Here is a 22,500-nt window from a genome sequence, read left to right as displayed (position 1 = left end):
ATTCATTTGTGTGTGTGTGTGTGTGTGTGTGTGTGTGTGTATGTGTGTGTGTGTGTGTGTGTGTGTGTGTGTGTGTGTGCGTGTATTTATGCGCGTGCATGTGTGTGGTGGGATTGCATCCGCATGCAAGCGTACATGCATCTACTGTACACGCGTGTCCCCGTTTGTGTGCGTGTGCGTCCACGCGGTCGCTCGCGGGTGCGCGTCTGTGCGCGTCTCAAACCCAACGCACAACGGTCAGGTGTGTTACTGAGGTTATTCTAAGCTTGCCCTCTAGCGATCACTCCTTCGTTGCCCCTTTGTTTTTCGGTGGCGTCCGGAGATGGGGCTGTCAGTCAAAGGTGCGTTAGAAATCCCCTTTCCCACAGGGCTTGTGTTCCACTATTCAGCACACAGCTATACGTCAAGCCTGTTAGACGAACCTGCCTCATGTTTCTCACGTCCCTCTCCTGTCTTGCGTCCCTTGCGCAGTGGTGTTGGGAGGTAGGAAGCAATGGATTACATGAAAAGGGATTCCCCCCCCCCCTAAGGAATCTGGTGGATTATGTCATTGACTGTATTTCTTTTAACCACCTAACCTGTGAAACACTTAACCGCTTAACCACAATTTTGTTTTATTCTTTATTATGAAAATCGATCTACAAGCTTACTCTGACACTTCGTGAGACTGTATCGTTTCAAAGGACTTTCAAAATTGTTTGAGTTTTGTATTTTTATTTTGACCTATAGTCACATGCCCAAAATTGGAATGCCAGGGTTAAAGTGGTTTAAGGATTTACTGCTGCTGGCGCCTGGCGGGAAAATATGCTAATGTATGCTGATTATAGCTCCTCATTAGGCTCCATGTTAAAACATGTCAACACAATGAGGAGCTCAAATGAAACTGCCCCAGTACTTGGACTGTCACATATCTTGTATCTCCTACACCTATCACCAATGATACTGACCCAAAGCCCAATTCACACTTCCACAACGCGTTGTGAGCTTGTATATTGGCTATTTTGTACGTGCATCAGAGACAAAGATTAGTTTTAACCTGCTTGGAATAATCGGTATTGATGACTATAAAGTATTTGATTCCTCTGCAGCAATTTTTCCATACTTTATGGTTGTACATTTCTCTATGGTTTTATATACAGTACGTGTAATCTTGTATATATATATTTTTAAGCTTGTTTACGTACAAATGTGTCTGGACACCCTGACTCAAACATTCACACACATTCCGTAACTTATTCCAGGCCTACAGCATGAATGTTAAAATACTATAATACATGATGTCCTGCTCTAACAGATAATACCATGTTCTCTAAAAATTCATGTGAAGACATGGGAAATGCCTTCAAGATTAACAGGAATTATTTTAGCCTCATTAGTTATGGTGCCCATAACACACAAACAAGAGCCATATTATAGAAATGATAAACAATTATAAACAGGAAATTGTCTTTTTACCGACGGAAATTATGTTATCCAGTTAAGCTGTTAATCAAGTAATTAAGCAAGTGTATTTTTACTTGTGTATTCCTATTACACATTTTCTTATTTAACCAAAAATCTATTCACTCAACAATTATTTAGAGTTGTATGACTCTAATCCTTTTTATTAGAAATGGCTCACTCAACAGTTTCCTGTCATTCTAATGGACTTCTCATAAACAGCTCTACATGACATAGCAACCATAGCAACACCTACAGGAGTCATTTCATGTCACTGTCTTCACCTCTCTTTGCTGTCATCTGCTGCCGCTGTGCGTCTGCCACATGACACATGTTCTCTATATGCCTATAGCTCTGTCCTCGCTGTTACAAACCCTGCCACTTATGCTGTCTGGGAGTGAACGCCTGCCAGCAGTGCTATGGATATCCTCCGAGTCCCTTGACACACTACCATCTGAAAATATTCGTGCCAGGGAACCCCACACAAGATTTGTTCCACATTTTCCAAAACTTTTCACGATTTTTGGAAAATAGCTTATAGATCGTCTATTTTCAAATAGCCAATGTATTATGTATGTAGGGTTAAGATGGTTAAACAAAATGTTGACGCTATATTAACTAATTTAGCTGGGGACCCCCTGCAAAGACCCCTTTGAGAACCACTGCTCTACGTGGCCCAAAATTACAACATAAGGCCCCCTGGATTGAAAGCGCACCCCGCTACTTCCTCACCAGTCACCTCACAAGCTGACCGCCTTCTAACCCCAACAGACAAGACACACTGCATGACATCTCCTGGTGATGTTATTTCTGCGACATGACACACTGAAAGCGTCAGACGCTCGCGCCATCAAACACGCCAATTGTTTAGAACGGCTGTAACCACAATGGAAGCATCGAGTGGGTGCGTCAAAACCAGCTGTCGATGCGTCTTTCAGAGCTCGGCTCTATTTTGGAGTGTTGACACGCGGCAAAATGAGTTGGAGCAATGCATAAAGTTAACCTAGTATTATTTCAAACTTGTATTGCAGTGTGTATACAGTATGTATGTTTGTTGTCACTTGTTTGACTGTCCATTTTTTTTATTAAATAGACGAACAGTGAACGAGCGTACTCGCATGACGCGTGTCAGTGACGCTTCCAGTGTGTCACTGCCTTTAGAGCGGTGAAACAGGTCCCTCCCTCACCGTACCAACAGTCAGTGTTGGGGAGTCCCTGCCTTCTGCAACTTTGTCTCCACAGTTCAGCTGTCTGCTCTGAAGACTGAGGATGGACACGATATACACACGATTGGGGGGGAAAGGGCAATGGTGTCAGTCAGTGGAGCTTCAGCCTCCTGTGACACTGTCCGTGTCACTACACTCCCCCCAGCACTGAGCGTCTGCCACAACGCTCTCTCTCTCTCTCTCTCTCTCTCTCTCTCTCTCTCTCTCTACTATAGTGTAACACATGATGTCCTGCATGTTCTCTAAAATGGGAAGAAATGGGAAATGCCTTTAAGAAGAACTGGAGGGATTTTAGCCCCATTAGTTTTGGCGCCCATAACACACAAAGAGACATATTATGGAAATTGACAAATTATGTTATTCAATTAAGCTGTTAATTAAGTAATTAAGCAAATGTATTTTTACTTGTGTATTCCTATCGCACATTTTCCTATTTAACCTAAAAATCTATTCAGTCTATTTAGAACTTTATGAGAAGCTCAGAGTTCATTATTCCTTCCTCTGACTGATCCTTTTATTAGAACTGTCTCACTCAACAGTTTCCTGTCATTCTAATGGACTTCTCATAAACAGCTCTACATGACATAGCAACCATAGCAACACCTACAGGAGTCATTTCATGTCACTGTCTTCACCTCTCTTTGCTGTCATCTGCTGCCTCTGTGCGTCTGCCACATGACACATGTTCTCTACATGCCTATAGCTCTGTACTCGCTGTTACAAACCCTGCCACTTATGCTGTCTGGAAGTGAACGCCTGCCAAAGAATAGGATTTTTGGGTAGGATCTCCTCGTTGGTCAGTAGGAATGCGCTGAGGACAGTAGCTGGAGCACTCGTCCAATGTAATTTTGACTATGCATGCACCTCATGGTACTCTAGCACCTCAGTGGGGAGTTCATTCCACCACTGTGGGGCCCGAACAGAAAAAAGCTGTGACCGTGTAGATCGGCCAGAAGGACCACTGAGCAACGAGGCAACCAATCTTTGACTATATATTTTGTAAAGCAAACATTTGTAACTCAAATCTTTGCTTCTGGGGGTCCCTGGAACAAAATATTTTGAGATGGGGGTCCGTGGCCAAATAGATATCATTTTGGGGTCCTCGACATGAAAAGGTTTGAGAACCACTGTACTAGACCTCACACCTAGGACTCAGCTAACCCCTGCTCATTATGCTAGGGTGGGATGGTTCAGGGTGGAGAGGACATATTACAGCAACTTGCAATGGGCCTGGTTTTCAAGATACTGAGGGGACCAGTGCCCATGTACCTGTGAAACTACTTCAAAAGAGCGAGAAACGCCCACGAACACAACACCAGAGAGAGCTCCACTGATCTCATTCCCTCCAGATTCGGCACAAACACGGGGATGAATTCATTCTACTATTATGCCACCAAAATGTGGAATGCCCTACCAGCAGCCATCAAAATGTGCAACTCCCTACCCTCCTTAAAACATTTGAAGGACCCCCAGTTTGGTATGCCTTAGGCCACGGACCCCCGATCTACACTGCAAAGTCCTGTAAGGGTTCATTTGGTTCCATACGCCCTCAGAGTTACAGGCCCGTAAGGGTCCATTTGGACCACTGGTGGTCCCCGGCCCCTACATTGAGAAACCTGTGCCTTTAACGACTGCTGTCACCATAACCTCAGTCTCCATAGCAACCTGACCTGTCACCACCTTAACTTCATTGGTGACCACTGCTTCCACTATGGCTGCTACACTGTCAATCACCCCAGCATCAACTGTTGTTGTAGTCTCGGTCTCCCTAGCAACAGTCGCCATGGCCTCCACCGTCTTGGCAACAACAATCACCAGTGTGCTATGTTAGAGTTATGTTGTGGATGTGGGTGTGTACGCACGCACGCACGCACACACGCACGCACGCACACACGCAGACACATAAACATTATTGAAATAGTAAACAATTATAAACAATTACAAACAGGAAATGGTGTCCTGTTTTCACCCACGCAAATTATGTTATCCAATTAAGCTGTTAAGTAAGCAATTAAGCAAGTATATTTTTACTTGTGTATTCTTATCACACATTTTCTTATTTTACCTAAAATCTATTTACAATTTTATGAGAAACTCTGAGTTCATTATTAACACACCGAGATAGAGACGTTTTATGGAAATTGTGTTAATTAATGTGTCCTCTTTTCACCCATGTAAATTATGTTAACCAATTAAGTACTTCCAACCTGGAATCCCTATTTTGGGCATGTCATTAATGTCCATTTTGACCCCAAAAATAGCTGATCTATAAGGGCACAATGCTTGTGAGTTTGTAGATTGGTTACCTTCGCCATGTGACACCATTGTACGATGAAGTATAAGTCAGACTTAAGTCCCCCCCCCACCCCCCAACACACACACACACACACACACACACACACACACGCACACGCACACGCACACGCACACGCACACGCACACGCACACGCACACACACATTACTGGCATGAAGCCTAAACTCTCCAAATGACTCATTCATTCATATCATAATTTCTCTCTATTGCCACATTGTGCAATGCGTTTTCTTTTATTTTAACTGTGTGCTATGATGGTGATCCAAGATCACCATCCATTAATCTTCTCTCTCTGCAAGAGTGATCACAGCATTTGAAAACCACTTAAGAACCCCAATCCATTATGGGTATTCGTTTTATGGCAATAGAGGGAATACAATTTAGGCTTGACGGCGCGTCACATCTTCCTCCTGTAAGTAATCCAAAATAAATATTTAGGATTAAGTGGAGAGTTCACCCTGAAACTGAGGTCAGACTCGGTGCTGTTAGTCAGTGGTTCTCAAAGTGGGTCCCAGGGGCTGGGGTTCCAAATAGACCCTTGCAGGTCTGTACTTAATTTGAGAGTGTACAAATGTAACCCATTTGGTTATGGGTCCATTTGTCCACTCTCAGAGTTACTTTTAAATTAAAAGGTTTGAGTGTGTTCTAAGTGAAAACGGGCTGCTTACATTCAAGATGCTGCTTCATAGACAGTAAATGAGAGTAAGACTTTGTGCAGTAGTAGCTTGTTTTGAGTACTGTTTTTACACCACAGGGTCTATTTCAGAATGCTGCCTCAATATCTTCAACTTAAACTTGAAGTCTTGACTTGATTGAGCCTGATGCAGCATAACTGGATTTCACAGTTCCACATGCATTGGATTTAAATTTGGAGAACCAGATTTGATGAAACCCAAACCATGCACGTTCATGTTCATGTGGTTGATGTGATGCTTATATTGATTATTATGATTCCAAAACCACTTTGAGTGACATTAGAGATATGAGACTTGACTTGAAGATTATTGAGATAAATGATACAGTATCAGCCTAGAATATTGAATTGCACTGTAGTTATTAATTCACGCTGTAAAGCCTGGATAATTGGAGTGCCCATATCCTAGAAAGGTCACATCATGGTCGATTCATAGTTCACAAAAGTGAATGTAGCTACTGCCTACTGCCCTCTTTATACTATGACCATATGCCACTGCGAAACCGAGCAGGTTAGTTTCAGGGCTTAAAATGTCACAGTAACAGACAGACCTCCTGTGATTGCCAAGATCTCCCTAAATTTCAACAGAACAGATCCCAGTTAACACGCTAATCCTTCTTTCTGGAATAGACCCCTAATTTACTTTCATTCCTGAGCCAGAGGTGATGCTGTGAACACATTGGCAGAAGGGAAAGCAAGTTTTCAGGTTAGAGTTCAGTGTCTTGCCCATGCAGGCCCCAGGGGCCCATCCACATGAGACCTGATTGACGCTAATTGAAACCTGAACCTCTCTGTTACAGTATGCAACAGAGAAGTTTAGATTAAGCCCTATTTTATACTTCTTACAATTAAAATTAAAATTTAGGCTTTTAGCAGACACTCTTATCCAGAGCAATGTTGAAAGTTTCCTGCCCGGCATCTATCATGTTAAGAGTAACTCCGACCCCCGGGACCATCTCTATGTGCCTCTTAATAAATTAACTTCACAGCTTAGTCTTGGCTGGCTGGGTTGTAGGCATGACGCGTTGGATCCGTGTGTCTGATGTGTGGGGCCTCATATCCGATTTGTTCTCCCAGTTTCAGATCACAAATCAAATTTACAGATAAAACATGGGAATGTTGTATCTCCGGTAGATATTTCTGGTGCAGCAGTGAATCCAGTCATACGTAAGATACGCCCAAGGGAAGTCGTCCAATAATGTTTTTAGCAGAACAGTAGTTATTTAAGGGTCATGAGTAATGGCACCCATGGCATTTGTGGGGACATTAATAACTATATAGACATCTCCTGTGGCCATTTAGTTCTCAGGAAGCTGCAGCAGTAGCGTCTTGTCAGAACTGCTGCCTACAGCACATGTTTTCATAATCGTTCATAAAAAATTCTGTACTACTGGGTGTGGCTGACATTTACTGTATTTATATACATGTTTATATACTGCACTGTAGTATGCTTGAACCTTTAAGGTAATTTTCCAGCACTTGCGGTGTCACATGAAGCACATTTTGTAGATTTAACCAATACCAGTGATTTATCTACTATACAGTATTTTTTCATGACAAGGACCCCCAAATTATTATGTATTTGTCCACGGACCCCCATCTGAAAATATTTTGTGCCAGGGCAGGGACAAGCTCACAGCGTGACGTGTTTTGAGCTTGTAGATCAGCTATTTTCAAATAGCCGGTGTATATAGGTTTAAACTGGCTTCACAGATTTTGATGCTACAGTATGTTAACTACATTTGCTGGGGACCCCTGGAACCCCCTCAAAGACCCATTAGGGGGCCCCAAACCCACTAACTCAACTGTGTGGTGATGGTCCTAGCTCTGTTGAAGCTGGCTTGAGCAAATATGTTTTGCTCAGACTCATAAGAGAATCAAGTAAATGTTCATTGTGCTCAATGTCATCTAATGTAATATCGTATTTTGTTAATTGATCTACATAGTTTGATCTACATAGTTTGAAGTGTCAGTTTTATAGTCTTCAAAAACAGGAAGGTGATTTGAGGTGTGTTCTCTCATCCACTAAACTTATCAGACGGCAACAAACAACAGAGTGCATTGTTAGATTTTTTTTTATTATAAATGTCATTTAAGTCTATTTAAGAGCATGTTTTATACTTGAAGTTGAGTAAAGATTGATTAGTATTTTGAGATGAGTATTTTCACTTTTACTTCTACTGTACTTGCCACAGTACATCTATCTATCTGTCCTGCAACCTGTTAAATCAAATTCTCTTTGGTATCTGCACCATGCAGTACAGCACATACAGTAATCTACCATTAGCAGGGCAGGTATTTTGCAGACAGTAATACATTTTCCCCTGTAGTCACACCACCCCACATAGAGACATCACCTTACTGTAGATAAGAGTAAACTTCATGAGCACTCATAGATTAAGAGCTTCTGAAGTCCTTGAGAAGTCTTATCTAATTCAGCAGGAACATAGGGGTCCATTCAGGGAGGACTTGCTGTGGTGCCTCTGCTTAAGGCTCAAACAAACAAAGCTCAGACGACCAAATAAGCCTCATTTAAGCATTTTTATCTCATTTGAGACGACTCCTACTTCTTGATAAGTGAGATCGGCCGTTTATAGTGACATCATGAAATCTTCACGGTGTCAGCACTTTTTAAAAGCGGGAATTCGTAGATAGATGATGAAAGAGCCATGTGTTCATGGATACGCTGGATTTGGTTGTGTAAGATTCTTGTTTTTTGAATAACGATAAATTGGCTCTTGTAAATTGACTGTAAATTGTCTGGACAATGCAGAGGAAGTCACTCATTTAAAAATGTCATATCTTGTCTGTTGGTCTCATGACAGCAGGAATGTGTGTACGCATGTGGGCTTTACTTTACTTGAGTATTTCCAGTTTTGTATACTTTATTATTCTACCCCATTACATCTAAACCACATCTACATCTGTACCATTTACTCTACTACAGTTGTTTGATAGCTTTTAGATTGTTGTTACTTTGCAGATTCAGATTATTAATACAAAACATACATTAAGTGATAAATTATGATATTAGTATTATCAAAGGTTAAGCTACCCAGCAGCACATAAAGTAAGCCCCAGCTTTACCAGCTGCAACATTAAAGTGATAAACACATTTCTAATAATAATATATTATTATTATGCAGAATGGTCCATTTCACATAATAAGCACTTTTACGTTTGGTACCATTAAGTATATTTTGATGCCAACACTTGCACTTTTATTACTCAAGTAAAGATTAGAAAAATCTGAGTACTACCACTGTGTATGTGTGTGTGTGTGTGTGTGTGTGTGTGTGTGTGTGTGTGTTTGTGTGTGTGTGTGTGTGTGTGTGTGTGTGTGTGTGTGTGTGTGTCTGTATGTTAGATCCTAATAAACTTGAACCACGTGTGTGTCACGATGTCGGTTGTAATGCGTCTGTGCCCCTAATGCCACCGTGAAAAATTGCTGCTGTTGATTCAGCCTGATTATGGTTCTTTCCTCTCTCTGTCTAGTCATCCAGTTTGGCTTCGTGTCTCTGTTCGTGGCATCCTTTCCGCTGGCTCCTCTCTTTGCTCTGCTCAACAACGTCATCGAGATCAGACTGGACGCCAAGAAATTTGTCACGGAGCTGCGCAGGCCCGTGGCCGTACGGGCCAAAGATATTGGTAGGCTGAGCACCTGACAGAAAGAGAAACACAAGCGCACGTGCACGCACGCGCACACGCACACGCACACACACAGTTGTATTACTTTACTTATACTTGTGAGGACATAAACATTTTATGACGGTGACTTCATGAAAGTCATAAATAAATCTTTTACCATTTTCAACCCTAACCCTAAAGCCGAAAATAGCTCACTACACATCGCAGTGCGAGGCATTGTGAGCTTGTAGATCAGCTATTTTGGGAGCACGACGCCAGCTTGTAACTAAGTATAAGTCAGGCATAACTCCAACACGCACGCACGCACGCAGGCACGCACGCACGCACACACACGCACGCACGCACACACACACACACACACACACACACACACACGATGATCTAAATCCACATTTGTTTCTGAACCATCAAATAAATTTAATGATCTATTATTTTGATTGACAGTATTAGTTGCTATAATGGATAGTCTAAAGCCTAACTGAAATCATGTGGAGACCTGGTAGTGGAAACAACTCTCTCTGACTCTCTCTCTCTCTCTCTCTCTCTCTCTCTCTCTCTCTCTCTCTCTCTCTCTCTCTCTCTCCTTCTATAGGTATATGGTACAACATACTGAGCGGAATGGGAAAATTCTCTGTCATTATTAATGTAAGTATCAAGACAGTGTTTTCTCTGTAATGTATCTGTGTAATGTAACTATGTAAGTTCCATCAATCTGTCCTCCCAGGGTTTACACGGCGCTCAAGAGATTACTGTACGTCCACCATGCACAGCATAGCATACAGTACGTGTTCTGCCAAACACGTCCATACGTAAACCTGTTGCACTTTGACTCAATGCACAGCAGAATGCACTTATTCCTCTGTGAGAAAACACACTTCTGCTGCGCACAATAGCGTCCATTTAACAGTGCAATGGAAATGAATGCGTTACACACAGTTGTCGGTAACAGGTGTGGCCGACGACAGATTGCTAAATCTTGAAGTTGATTTGGAAAACTTAGATTTAATCAAAGTTTCTATTTGAGAATATTAAAAGTTAAGCAAACACATAATGATAAACACACATTGAGTATATATTAAAGGCATACTAGGTAACGTTTTCAACAAAACTAAAGTTAAATTGTATATCTTTTGTGAGTGGCAAAAGTTTCACAACACCCACTCCATGAATTTCACCCCCGGAAGCCTTTTATTTATATATTTTCTATTGAACGTGTACGGGGGGGACTTTCCCGGGAAAATGACGTTCCTGGCCAACGTCATGACGTCGTGGCCGACGTCCTGGCCGACGTCATGACGTCGGCCAGGAACTACCGCAACGGTTTCCTGTTTGGCCAGGAACTAACGCGCTAATAACAAAAAGGAACCTCACGCTGATTTTAAGAGAATGTAGGATTGGAAGATCGAAAAAGAACAGAAAAAGAAAGCACAGCTCATGGTAACTAATGCTCCACTGGCTAAGAGAAACGATCCGTAGATAGTATAAAACAATTAAAAGATCGCTTTTTGAAACGCTTCCGGCTTCCGGTGAAAACGAATGGAATTCTGGGTAATCGAGGACTACGGAAATTGTATGCAGTGACGGTAGTGACCAGCAGAGGTTGCTAAAAATCGTTATTTGTGATTCTGCATTGTACAACTTTAAGCCCTATATAATAATATAATTGATTTAAATAATTTTAAATAATCGCCAATCTGCTATTTTCCAATTATCCTACAGTGTATAATGACATTCCCAAAATAGGGATGCCAGGTTGAAATTGGTTAAACATAGGGACACATTGGCTGCATATGCCAATGCTGAAAAGTGAAATAAAGACCGATATACATATTGGCCAGACCAGTTGGTACTGCAGGAGTCCTGTGAGCCAACATCTCATTCATTATTAATACCGAGGGAATTTCCCAACATAATTCTATTGTGATGACTGGAGCTGATTCTCTGGACATCAGTCATCTCACCATGGCAGGGTTATCATATGAAGCAGGAAAATGACGTCCAGATGGTCTAGGTTCACACCACACGCAGCGTACTGGAGACATCGGAGAGAAGGCTCTGTCAGGAGTCAATGCCACTAAGGGCTTTATGCCGTGCCTCAGACCAATCAAATGGGCACAATCATATTCTGTCAACCTTCTCCAACCCTAACCCTCAACCCCACTAAAACCATGCAAGGTCCAATGAACAGTGGGCATCAGTGTCATAGCTGTCCAATCAGGAGAGAGAACCCATACAGGATACAGGGTAAACTATTGAAATTTGGAAGTGATTAAACAAAGAAAGAGCTGACAAAATTGGAACTCTTGTCTCTGATTGGATAAAATTGGTGTCCTGAACTGAAAATGAATTTTCTGTTTACTAAAGAATTGGAGAGACACCACCACAGCCACAACTGCACCTCTTTTCACCTCTCAGTGTCCAGTACATGCTGTGGGAACACACTAGTTACCTCCCAGTGTCCAGTACATGCTGTGGGAACGCACTAGTTACGGAATCACACTAGTTATTGTACCTCAGTGTTCGGTAGATGCCTTGGGAACGCACTAGTTACTTGTTACTCTCATCGCTGCTGGGAGCCAATAACAGCAACAAAACGCTGAGAAAAAATAAGCTATGACAACAAAAGTCTATCACTGATGCAGCCTGAGAGATGATAGAGACAGAGATACAGTACAGGTCAATGGTCAAAGAACACCCCGGGGAACTCACCCTTACTCCGTAAAGGATCAGAGCCGCCCTGTTGATACACTTCATCATATAATCCTACTTTCATTACGTCTACAGTATACCGTGTTTGTTTTTATCTCTCTCTCTGTGTCCGTGCCTCTTCATATAATCCATGCACGTCTGCGTGCGTCTGTATGTGTGCTGTATGTGTATGCATGCAAGTGCATTCCTGTGTGTATATGTGTGCGCCTTCCAGATAATCCATGACAAACATTGATGTAATTTATCATGAAGTCCATAACTCTGTGTTCAGCTCGGGTTCTAATCTGTCATGACCTTATGAGTGGATGGGAGGATGTCTGAAACACCAAAGAAGGCCATAGTTCAGGGTTTCACCCGTTTGTGTTCCCAGGGTTTTTGTGTGGCTTTTCATGCTGTATTGCTAATAAACTTACATAGCAGTTTTACTGTTTAATGTCCCTGACTGTAAGTATACATGTGTATGCATGTGAGCGTGTGTGTAATTGTGTGTGATACCGTTTTTTCTCCCTAGCCAGCCAGCTAAATACCATTACATTTTATTCAAAATCTGAGTAGACTTATGAAGAACTAGAGAAAATAAACAACAGTAATTACTGTGCTAGTGGTGTTTACACAATTGAAAACAAGTGATGCTCCTTATTCACATCTGCTCTCTCTCTCTCTCTCTCTCTGTCTCTCTCTCTCTTTCTCTCTTCTCCCCCCTCTCTCTCTCCAGGCCTTTGTGATCTCCTTCACGTCAGACTTCATTCCTCGGCTGGTCTATCAGTACATGTACAGTCAGACTGGCACCATGCACGGCTTCATTGACCACACCCTCTCCTACTTCAACGTGTCCAACTTCAAGCCGGGCACTGTGCCACACTCCTATCAGCACGGTGACGTCACGGTCTGCAGGTATACTCACACAAAACATACACGGTGACATCATATCACATCACGGTGTACAAGGAAAAAAGGAGGGGACTTAGCAGAGACCCCAAAGGGACCCCGGTCAATGAAGTAAAATAATATTAATGTTAATATTAATGTTAATTTTATCATTAATAATTAATATTAATAGTATATATGGAAAAGAAAAAAAGAAAAAAAAGTGTTTACCTTGAAATAGAAATGTTTCACGCAATAAACAATATTTAGTACTAATATCAATAGCAAATATCAATAGCAAAAATGTGATTGATTTGTACAGTACATAGTGGAAGTCACAGATATACTGTACAGAGAGGCAGCGGTGTTATCAATGATATCCATGTGGTACATACATCCACTGGTGTCATTATTGCGTGACAGGGACCACATTATGTGTTCTCTACAACTGTTGAACCCTCACAGTCTCTCGTTCTCTCTCTCTCTCTATCTTACACACGCACGCGCACGCACACGCACATGCACACGCACACACACACACACACACGCACACGCACACGCACGCACACACACACACACACACACACACGTCACACACACGTGCACACACCATAGTTAAATATCGTTGCTGTCGGGCAGAAACCACGTATCTCTTACAGTTTTTTCGTTAACACCCTACTTCAACATAGAGTGTCGCACAAAAGTAGTGAAAATAGACGATCTACAAGCTCACAACGAGTCGCCAATGCGACACGTTGTGAGCTTCACTATTTTAAAATGTTTAAAAAATATTAATAAAAAAGGGACCAGTTTGGACAGGTTTGCGCCCGACAGCAACGATATATTACGCTTCTTAGTTTTTATCTCTCACTCAATCACTACACGCACACACACACACACACACACACACGCACACACACGCACGCATGCACATACATACATACAGCCTGTTTCTCCTTCGCCAGGCCCCATTCAAACACTGAACCACTGTATCTCACAAACTATTTACTGCTTTTCCTTCACATACCAGTGGCAAGTGACTCTCTCGTAACATCAATAAAGCAGTTGTAGTTGCAAAGGTCACAGATGCCGGCGCCCACAGTTAGCCTAGGCTCCCTCCGCGTTGCATAAGATGGGACAAAGCCACAGCGGCAGAAAGCGTCCTTTGTGATGGTACACATCGTTGTTGTCAGGTGGAAACCTTGTATGTCCGAAACCATTGTTTTTTGATATTATGATAATGAGCTGTTGTGAGCTTGTCGATCAGCTATTTTCACTACTTTCGTGCGACACTCCTGTATGATGAAGTAGGCCGTAAGTAATTGACGAAAACACATGGAGATACAAGGTTTCTGCCCGACAGCAAGGATATAATGTGGCGCGCCACATCCGAAATATGACACACCCACACGACACTAAATTGCTCATAAGCGTGAAATCCGGTGTGGGCTATTCTAAGTAGAGTCATTGTACACATTAGAATCCTCAAGTGCTAATATATCCGTTTGTAACTCAGAGAGTGTACAAACATAAGCATGGTTACATTTGTGCGTGCGTGCGTGCGTGCGTGCGTGCGTGCGTGCGTGCGTGCGTGCGTGCGTGCGTGCGTGCGTGCGTGCGTGCGTGCGTGCGTGCGTGAAATGAGAGGGTGTATTCGAGGGTGTATTCGAGGGAAGTGAGATGCTCCAGGGAGCACAGTTCATCCATCCATCCGTTGCTGTTTTTTTCCGTCTCTCTCTTCGATTGTCTTTCCCTCCTTCGGTCTTTCCTCTGGATGCATGAGGATGTTTGGGTGAAGGAAGACGGGAGACCGGGGTGTGTGGGTGGATGTGTGAAGGGCCTCTCGGGTGGGAGGGAGGGATAGATGGATTGATGGGCGTTCGAGATGGATGGAGAGCAGATTTTAGAAAAGCAGTGATCAGGGAAATGAAAGAGTGTAAAATGAGTTGAGAATGAAGCTGTGGAGCTGTGTGTCTATGGACCAGCAACCAGGTCATGTAGGGTTAGGTCAGAGATCCAAAGAGTGTGAGATTGCAGAGGGATGGATGGAGAGAGGGTAGAGTGGAGGAGGAAGCGTGTGGAACAACAGAGAGAGTGATTGATTGATTGATTGATTGATTGATTGATTGATTGATTGATTGATTGATTGATTGATTGATTGATTGATTGATTGATTGATTGATTGATTGATTGATTGATTGATTGATTGATTGATTGATTGACTGGTTAATTAATCATTCAACTGGTTAATTGATATTGTACTTTTTGTAAATGTTGGTCGCAGGAAGACTCCAGATTTCTCTTTTGGGTGTCAAGATGAAAACATTTAGGAACCCCTTCGCTAGATTGTTATAAGCCAAGTGTGCCAGTTTACTGCCCTCAAACTAGACCCCAATAGTTTTAATGAGCTTAGGTGTTAGGCTGAGAGAGACTAAACACAGCAGATTGGTTTGAAAACCATTGGTTCGTGTTCGTGGTGTCTGCACAATAAAATCCTCAAATGAACACCGAGCATTTTACTATGTGAGAACCTTGTAAAACAGCTGTTTCATGTTGCGCAATGCTCAATCTCTGAGCTGACAGGAACTTGGCCATCATCTCGAGACAAGTCAACCCAAAGGAGGGCCATGGAGGGATGTGATAGGCTGCAATAACCAGGAAGTGTTTTCTGATAGGCGGTTTCCTCTCACAGCACATCCTGTATATGATTCGCTGTTGTGTTTCTTTTGGCTTGTTGTCGCTCTCTGCACACAGTTCAGCTCATTTGATTTGACTTCTGATGGGTTCATTTCGGTTCAGTACTAATCAGTTCAGTGGAACTTATACATTTTTCCCTGATGCCTGTTTGATTGTGATGCTCCCAGTTAATCTTGGTTCAGTTAATGTCTTTGTGCATTGAAGCTCTTGATAAATAGCAAAGTATCTAATCAGTGTCTAATCAGGACACGGAGGGAGGAATGGCTTTGAATAATGTATTATTACAGATACAAATGTACAGGCACAATTACTGTAAGCAATTTACGGGTTAATCAAACTAATCGATTTAATGGCTTATTATGAACAATAATAGATTTTTAATAAACATTCTCATTTAATCCAACTAGCTGTTGAATTACTGTTAAACTTACAACTATATAATAAATAACTTATACGAAAATCACCTCAGCAACTAAACATAATCAGAACACCAAATTCACTATTACTTACACAAACTGAAGCATGAGCAAAACAGAGACCTTTGGAAAAGTTGAAAAACAATTAACCAATCTGTTTCAGAGCCAATCAGAGCTAAAGGGGCTGTGTGTCTACCACGGCATCCATTATCTGGTTGCAGAGCGTTGAAATATTGTTCAACTTGCGCGGTGCGGTGCCTAATGATTGGCTAATCTCACTACCCAGTGGTCTCTGAGTCTTTTACACACTTTGGTTCCTTTGGAAGTTAATTTGTGAAACACAGACACACACACACACACACACACACACACACACACACACACACACACACACACACACACACACACACACACACACACACACACACACACACACACACACACACACACACACACACACACACACACTCAGTTCTTCCTGACTGAGGGAAGTAATAAAGAACATATGGATGGATGTAGGAGGTAGATCAGTGAGTGCAGGGTGTCAAAGCGCTGCACAATTGTGGCTGTCATAGATGTTAATTGGACTAGATGTCACACTGTGCGATGGCTAATAGGTGAAATCATGAATATACACCTTGATATGCTAAAAAATATTTTAAAAAATATAAAAGAAAATGTTGACCCGGTCTTGACTTGCCAGAGGAGGACAACATGGCTCGACAATTCTCCATATGGAGCTGATAATATCTCCAGCCATTCTTTATGAACAAGGTCTGTACAGACTAGCAGGTAATGATTGATTCACCTTACTTCAACACATGAATCCGATAAAATTGCTGCAGACATTTTTCCAGGAAAAGTAACCGTTTCTGACCTTCCCTTTATTGGTACGCGTTGTGTAGGGTTGCCAACTACCTGAAAAATAAAAGTCTCACTGTATATATTATGTACAGTTTTTGTGTATTATATTAACAACCTGTATCATAGTATATGTATGTATATGAGCTGTTTGAACTTGTAAAATGTACAGTATGTTATTGATTGATTCCCAAACATCAGGAACAAAGTGTGACCCTTATCAGTTCAATAAGCGACACGTATGTTAGTTTCCAAATAAGGGACGATTCCGTATTTCAACACCTGATTGATTGATTGATTGTACTTTATTTAGTAAGACATGAGAACAACAGTACATGGAAGTGCAAATTCACAATACAAGGTCTACTAAACTGGAAGACTCATTAAGCACTAAGCTTGTTTAAAATGAGATCCCCACGCACACAAATCATGATGACATATAAGAGACAAACAGATATACACACTACTATACAGAACGTCATACAATAAGCTTACAGGTTACTGTTATGAAAAATAAAAAATATGTACAACATAAAAAATATGTACAATTTAAGCCTGTAATGATGTGGATCAGCTCGTGGATGGCCGTGCTTGAACCTCTGACATTTTGTCAGGGATGAGACTAAGATATCACCCTCAGAAGTAACTCTCCTCTCTGTTAGTCTAATCTAGAGTGAGAATATAATGGTTCTGTGTATTGTTATTGTTACCTGAGAAGAATCATAACTCGTTGGCTGTGTGTGTGTGTGTGTGTGTGTGTGTGTGTGCGTGTGCGTGTGCGTGTGCGTGTGTGTGTGTGTGTGTGTGTTGGTGCGTGCCTGCGTGCGTGCATCTGTTTTGGGATGGGAATTATGTGACCCTTGTTTGTTTGTGAATTTCGTGACTGGTTCCCATGAGGCATTATATTGGCAACAAGAAATTTCACACACACACACACACACACACGCACACGTGCGCGCCACACCACTCTAGCATAAAAGCATGACCACACAGCACGGGTACAGAGATTGAGGGAATACAGCATATAAACAGTTTACAATTTAGGCATTTAGCGGACACTCTTATCCAGAGCGATCTTCTAAGTGTGAATCAGGGTGAGCAATGTAAGCATGACAGAGTGTGTGTGTGTGCATCGCAGCAATATTAATATCACAAAGTGAGAAAGACAACATAGAAAGCAAGAAGGAAGCAGATTGTTGCGTGCGTTCATGTGCAAGTATGAAAACATCAGTCAAACCGGAGACCAAGGAAGGATGGATACGGCAATTTTGTAGACAAAACAAGAAATTAACATGATGCAAGAAGAGCGAGAGAGAGAGAGAGCATCCTAGAGTCACAGAGACCAAAGTATTGGTGAGAGCGAAAGGATGGATGAGAGCAAACTCTCTCACAGAACATTCCTCACACATGACTGTATAAGGACATGGAATAAGACACCACACGCACGCACACACGCACTCGCACGCACACGCACACACACACACACACACACACACACACACACACACACACACACACACACACACACACACACACACACACACACACACACTCCTTATCTTTTGCTGGCTCTCAAATCATCCACTGTCACTCAAGTACTTGGTGAGCAGTCAAGAAATCAGATGCCAAATCAGTTAGGCCTCTTAATCTATTTTTACATGAGAAGAATTTTGCTTATCTAAGTGGATATAATGAGCTTACTCTGTCTTTTTATGGTTCATAGCTTTATCCCTGGCTCTCGTGTCAGCTTAGCACATTTTTGTGACCCCATTTACAGTTAGACCAGGATGTATCGCATTGAAAGTGGTTGCCATTAAATTTTAACAACTAACATACAGTGACGATTACAGAATTGTTTATGAACATATTTCAAAGCAGAAATTCAAAGCCTAGCCTGTCTTTATTTTAAGTGGTGGCTTGTGCCAGATAATAGAAACATTTAGGAGGTGATAGCCTTATGCTGGGTTCACACTACTGTAGCAGCGACAAAGCGACAAGCCATTTTCAATGGCTAGAGCTAGAGCAATCAGAGTTAAACTTGAACACTCCCCACACTTTTCAAATCAGCCTCATGGTGGCGCTATAGTAGGCTGCTATATGTTTTGGCCTTTAACTCTTGAAGGTCATGCACCAAATGCACCTTTGCAAGACCCCAAAAGTGTAATTAATTATTGGGTTCTGTAACAATATACCCCAGCATAGAATGCCTCAGTTAAACTCTAATTACAGTAGGCTCACTCAGCTATGCTGCTAATAGATTCAATCTTTCTGTCTCCAAATTGAGTTAATCTTGATGTGCTTGGCATCATGTAGCCTACAGTATACTGTATGTACAGTACTGTATACATGTCTGAAACAATTCCAGAGTTCTAAAGGGGTTGTCAACTGACTGTCATGTGATCTGTCCTTTATTAGCTTAGCTGAGGTGATAAGATCCTTAAGCAGTACTGTGTCCAAACAGTAGTCTAGGCTTCAGTACAAACACACTTATCTCTGGAAACTTTATTATAAGGAAAACTTTTTTATTATAACTGGAAACTTTATTATAATGATTTAATGGTTAATTATCTTCGCCAGGCTGATGTTTTTGCCCTTTTTGTGTGTGTGCGTGTGTGCAGGTGCACATGCACGTGCACGTGTGTGCATGTGTGTCTGTGTGGGAGTTTGGAGCTAATCTCAGAAACAGAAAACACCGATTTGCACCACATTTCTCAAGCATTCTTTTTCTCAAGCATTCAAATTCTCCGTATTCCATACCGTCTAATTTCTTCCAAAAGTAGTGGCCGGGGTCTATTTCTTACAAAAAACACCATCATGACCGCAACGTTCAATCAACACCAAATTTTTGTCACGTTGAGAGGCCTCTATAGAGTGCACCTCCAAAAGTGCTTTAATTTCTGCCTATATAGGGGGTGTCACAAATCAAATGTGAAAAGTTGAACCGTGCTGTATGTCATAGAAATGATATTTCCCCCCTGTAGCTTCCTCAAGGTCCTGATGGCTGCAACCCACAACTTAGCACAGCCCTGGGGAGGCCACCCAGCCTACAAGCTTGTGAAGTTTGTAAGCTTGTCTTTTGAAAGAACTTTACAAGCCTTAACCATACGTAAATCTGTGTACACATGAAACGATGCGCTCAAGCTCGACTAAGCTCATGTGACAGCCTATTTTAATTGGACCGACTGAGAGTGGCATTATGGTAAAACAAGGCCTAACTCCTTTCTATTCTTATATGCTTGTATCAATGACTTATAGGAGAGATGGAACCGTAGGGGCGCAGAGGTGGTAGCGACAGCTAGAGTTCTTGCATGTAGAGATATTAAAGAGAAAGGAAAAAAAACAGAGAATGAGAGATGCCCATTACAAAGAGAGAACATTACTGAAGGATTCTGATGTAGAAGTCTTCACAGGTCCACCTGAACCAAAGACCCAAGATAATACCTCAGACCTGTACGGGTTGGTCCCATGTTTTATTATGTTCTGTTGGATCTGCTGGCATGCCGAGTTTTAAGTCAATTGATCCCTTATATGGGTATGCCCATACATGGGCATATCGGTCAATCAGCGGTTCTGGACACCCGGATCTGCATATATGCCCATTGCCCACTGATATGCCTATTTTCGGTTCTGGACAACCGCCTGTCCAACCAACTCGACGGCGGGCACCGCACTCCCTCGGGTGCACACGCACCCGAGGGAGTTTTAAGTCAGTTGGTCCCATACGGGCATGCCCATATACAGTATGAGCATTGCCGTCAGATGCAGATCTGGACAACCAGATGTCCTATATATGGGCGTATAAGTCAGATCGGCGGTTCCGGACAACTACCTGCCCGGCCGACATCGACGCTGGGCACGGGACTCCCACAGGTCGTCAGTGTTTGAAGTCAGTCGGTCAGACAATCAAGATATGTGAACTACAGGCAGGCGCCCACACACACACACAGACTGACGGACATAGATTTCACGCATTTATAGTAGGATGTTCTGGGAAAGCAAGATCTGCCTCTTTCCGTGGAGTAGAAACAAGGACATTCAATGACTCATGGCAATGGAAGGCAATGTTCCATACTAGACTCATGGGAGACAATGATACTTACTCAACCAGGGCTTGATTCCATGTTGTACTCTATCAATGATGATTATTTGACAGCGAATGGTCTGTTCGGTTCAGTCCAGTCAACTTTGACTACAGCAGTGTATGGTGTCATCAATTAGTTAGAGCCTTGACTTTAATGGGAACACATAGGAAACGAAAGCTCAGTGTTAATTTAACTCTACGGGTTTAAAACTGACCCAAATGCCTAAATGGACACATTGGGGATTTTGCTGTGTACTGGCTTGTTTGGCCGTCTGGATTTAGATGATTCAATGACCTGACCCTGATGACAATAACAGACATACAGTACAGCTGCTTATAGTGGGAGTTGGGGCATTGTGTACGTGTAGCAAACTATATGTGTGCACGTGTGTGTGTGTGTGTGTGTGTGTGTGGTGTGTGTGTGTGTGTGTGTGTGTGTGTGTGTGTGTGTGTGTGTGTGTGCGTGTGTGTGTGTGGGTGCGTGTGTGCGTGTGTGCGTGTGTGTGTGTGTGTGTGTGTGTGTGTTTGTGTGTGTGCGCACGTGCGTGGGTGCGTGTGTGTGTGTGTGTGTGTGTGTGTGTGTGAGACAATAAAACCCTCATGTGGTTGTGTTCTGTCAAACCCACAAAAAGTAAACAGCATATAGGTCCCTCTCTCTGTCCTCATTTTAACCATATTAGATGTCATTGGTAGAAATAGACCAACATGTGGTTTTAGATTGTGTCTTGTTTATTTGAGATGAGAAATGTGTTTATCTCTTTGGTGGGACGGTTTCTGACCGGATAATGCTTTGACCATGTAGTTGTCAGTGTTCCAGAGTTGGTTCCGTCTGCAGACCCCTGTTGCATGTTGTTCCCTTCTGTATCTCTACACTATGGTGGTCCAAATTAAGTTATGACTGTCCCCATTATAACTAACCCTATCCCTAACCTATCAAGTCGCAGCATCCAGTTGCACAACCACGGCTGCTTTGTGAACACTGAAACAGTGAACATTTCTCACAAAGTTCACTGGCAATTTTATTTTATAGTTTGTAAACATGCGTAAAAACCTAAACCTTAAAGAAAGGGAAAATGGTTAACCCTAATTGGGAATCCTTCCCCCTTTTTTTAAAAAAGCTCTAGGAAAGGCTAAACAGCCAAAAAGAACTTAGGGCAAAGATTTGGAATTTAGATTAAAGACTTAGTTAAACAGAATGTAAAATTATAAGGACCTTAAAATTAAAGAGTAACAGGATCCCAAAAAGACTTTCTTTCAAAAACAAGATGGCGTGAGCAAAAATTCCTTGCTCTGCCTTTTTCTGAAAGGATGCCCTTTCTAAAAAGGCTTAGCACTGAAGTCCAACCCAAACCATTCCCTAACCTCACACTAACCTAATTGTCGGAATAATAGGATTTCGGAATTATGAGTGGACCCCCCTGGTCAATAGGGTAAACTCTTTACTCAGACAGTTTAGCAATTAGCGAGGGTCGGTGTCACATAAAACTTGAGGTGGAGATGACAGATTACGCAGATGGCAATCTGTGTAATCTGTAGGATTTGGAGA

General features: G+C 42.2%; 1 protein-coding gene across 1 annotated transcript in view; it reads left to right on the top strand.

Annotated features, from left to right (window-relative positions):
• ano2b (anoctamin 2b) overlaps nucleotides 1-22,500 on the top strand; it is a 115,272-nt gene that overhangs the window by 90,050 nt on the left and 2,722 nt on the right. The window contains 3 exon segments of the mRNA XM_080420624.1: nucleotides 9,171-9,323; nucleotides 9,916-9,968; nucleotides 12,748-12,926. Of these exon segments, the coding sequence (XP_080276750.1) occupies nucleotides 9,171-9,323; nucleotides 9,916-9,968; nucleotides 12,748-12,926 (385 nt within the window).

The sequence above is a fragment of the Gymnoscopelus braueri genome, assembly GCF_963280865.1.
Source record: "Gymnoscopelus braueri genome assembly, chromosome: 23".
Taxonomy (NCBI): Eukaryota; Metazoa; Chordata; class Actinopteri; order Myctophiformes; family Myctophidae; genus Gymnoscopelus; species Gymnoscopelus braueri.
The sequence above is the reverse complement of the archived record's forward strand: the minus strand, read 5'-3'. Positions and strand labels throughout refer to the sequence as shown.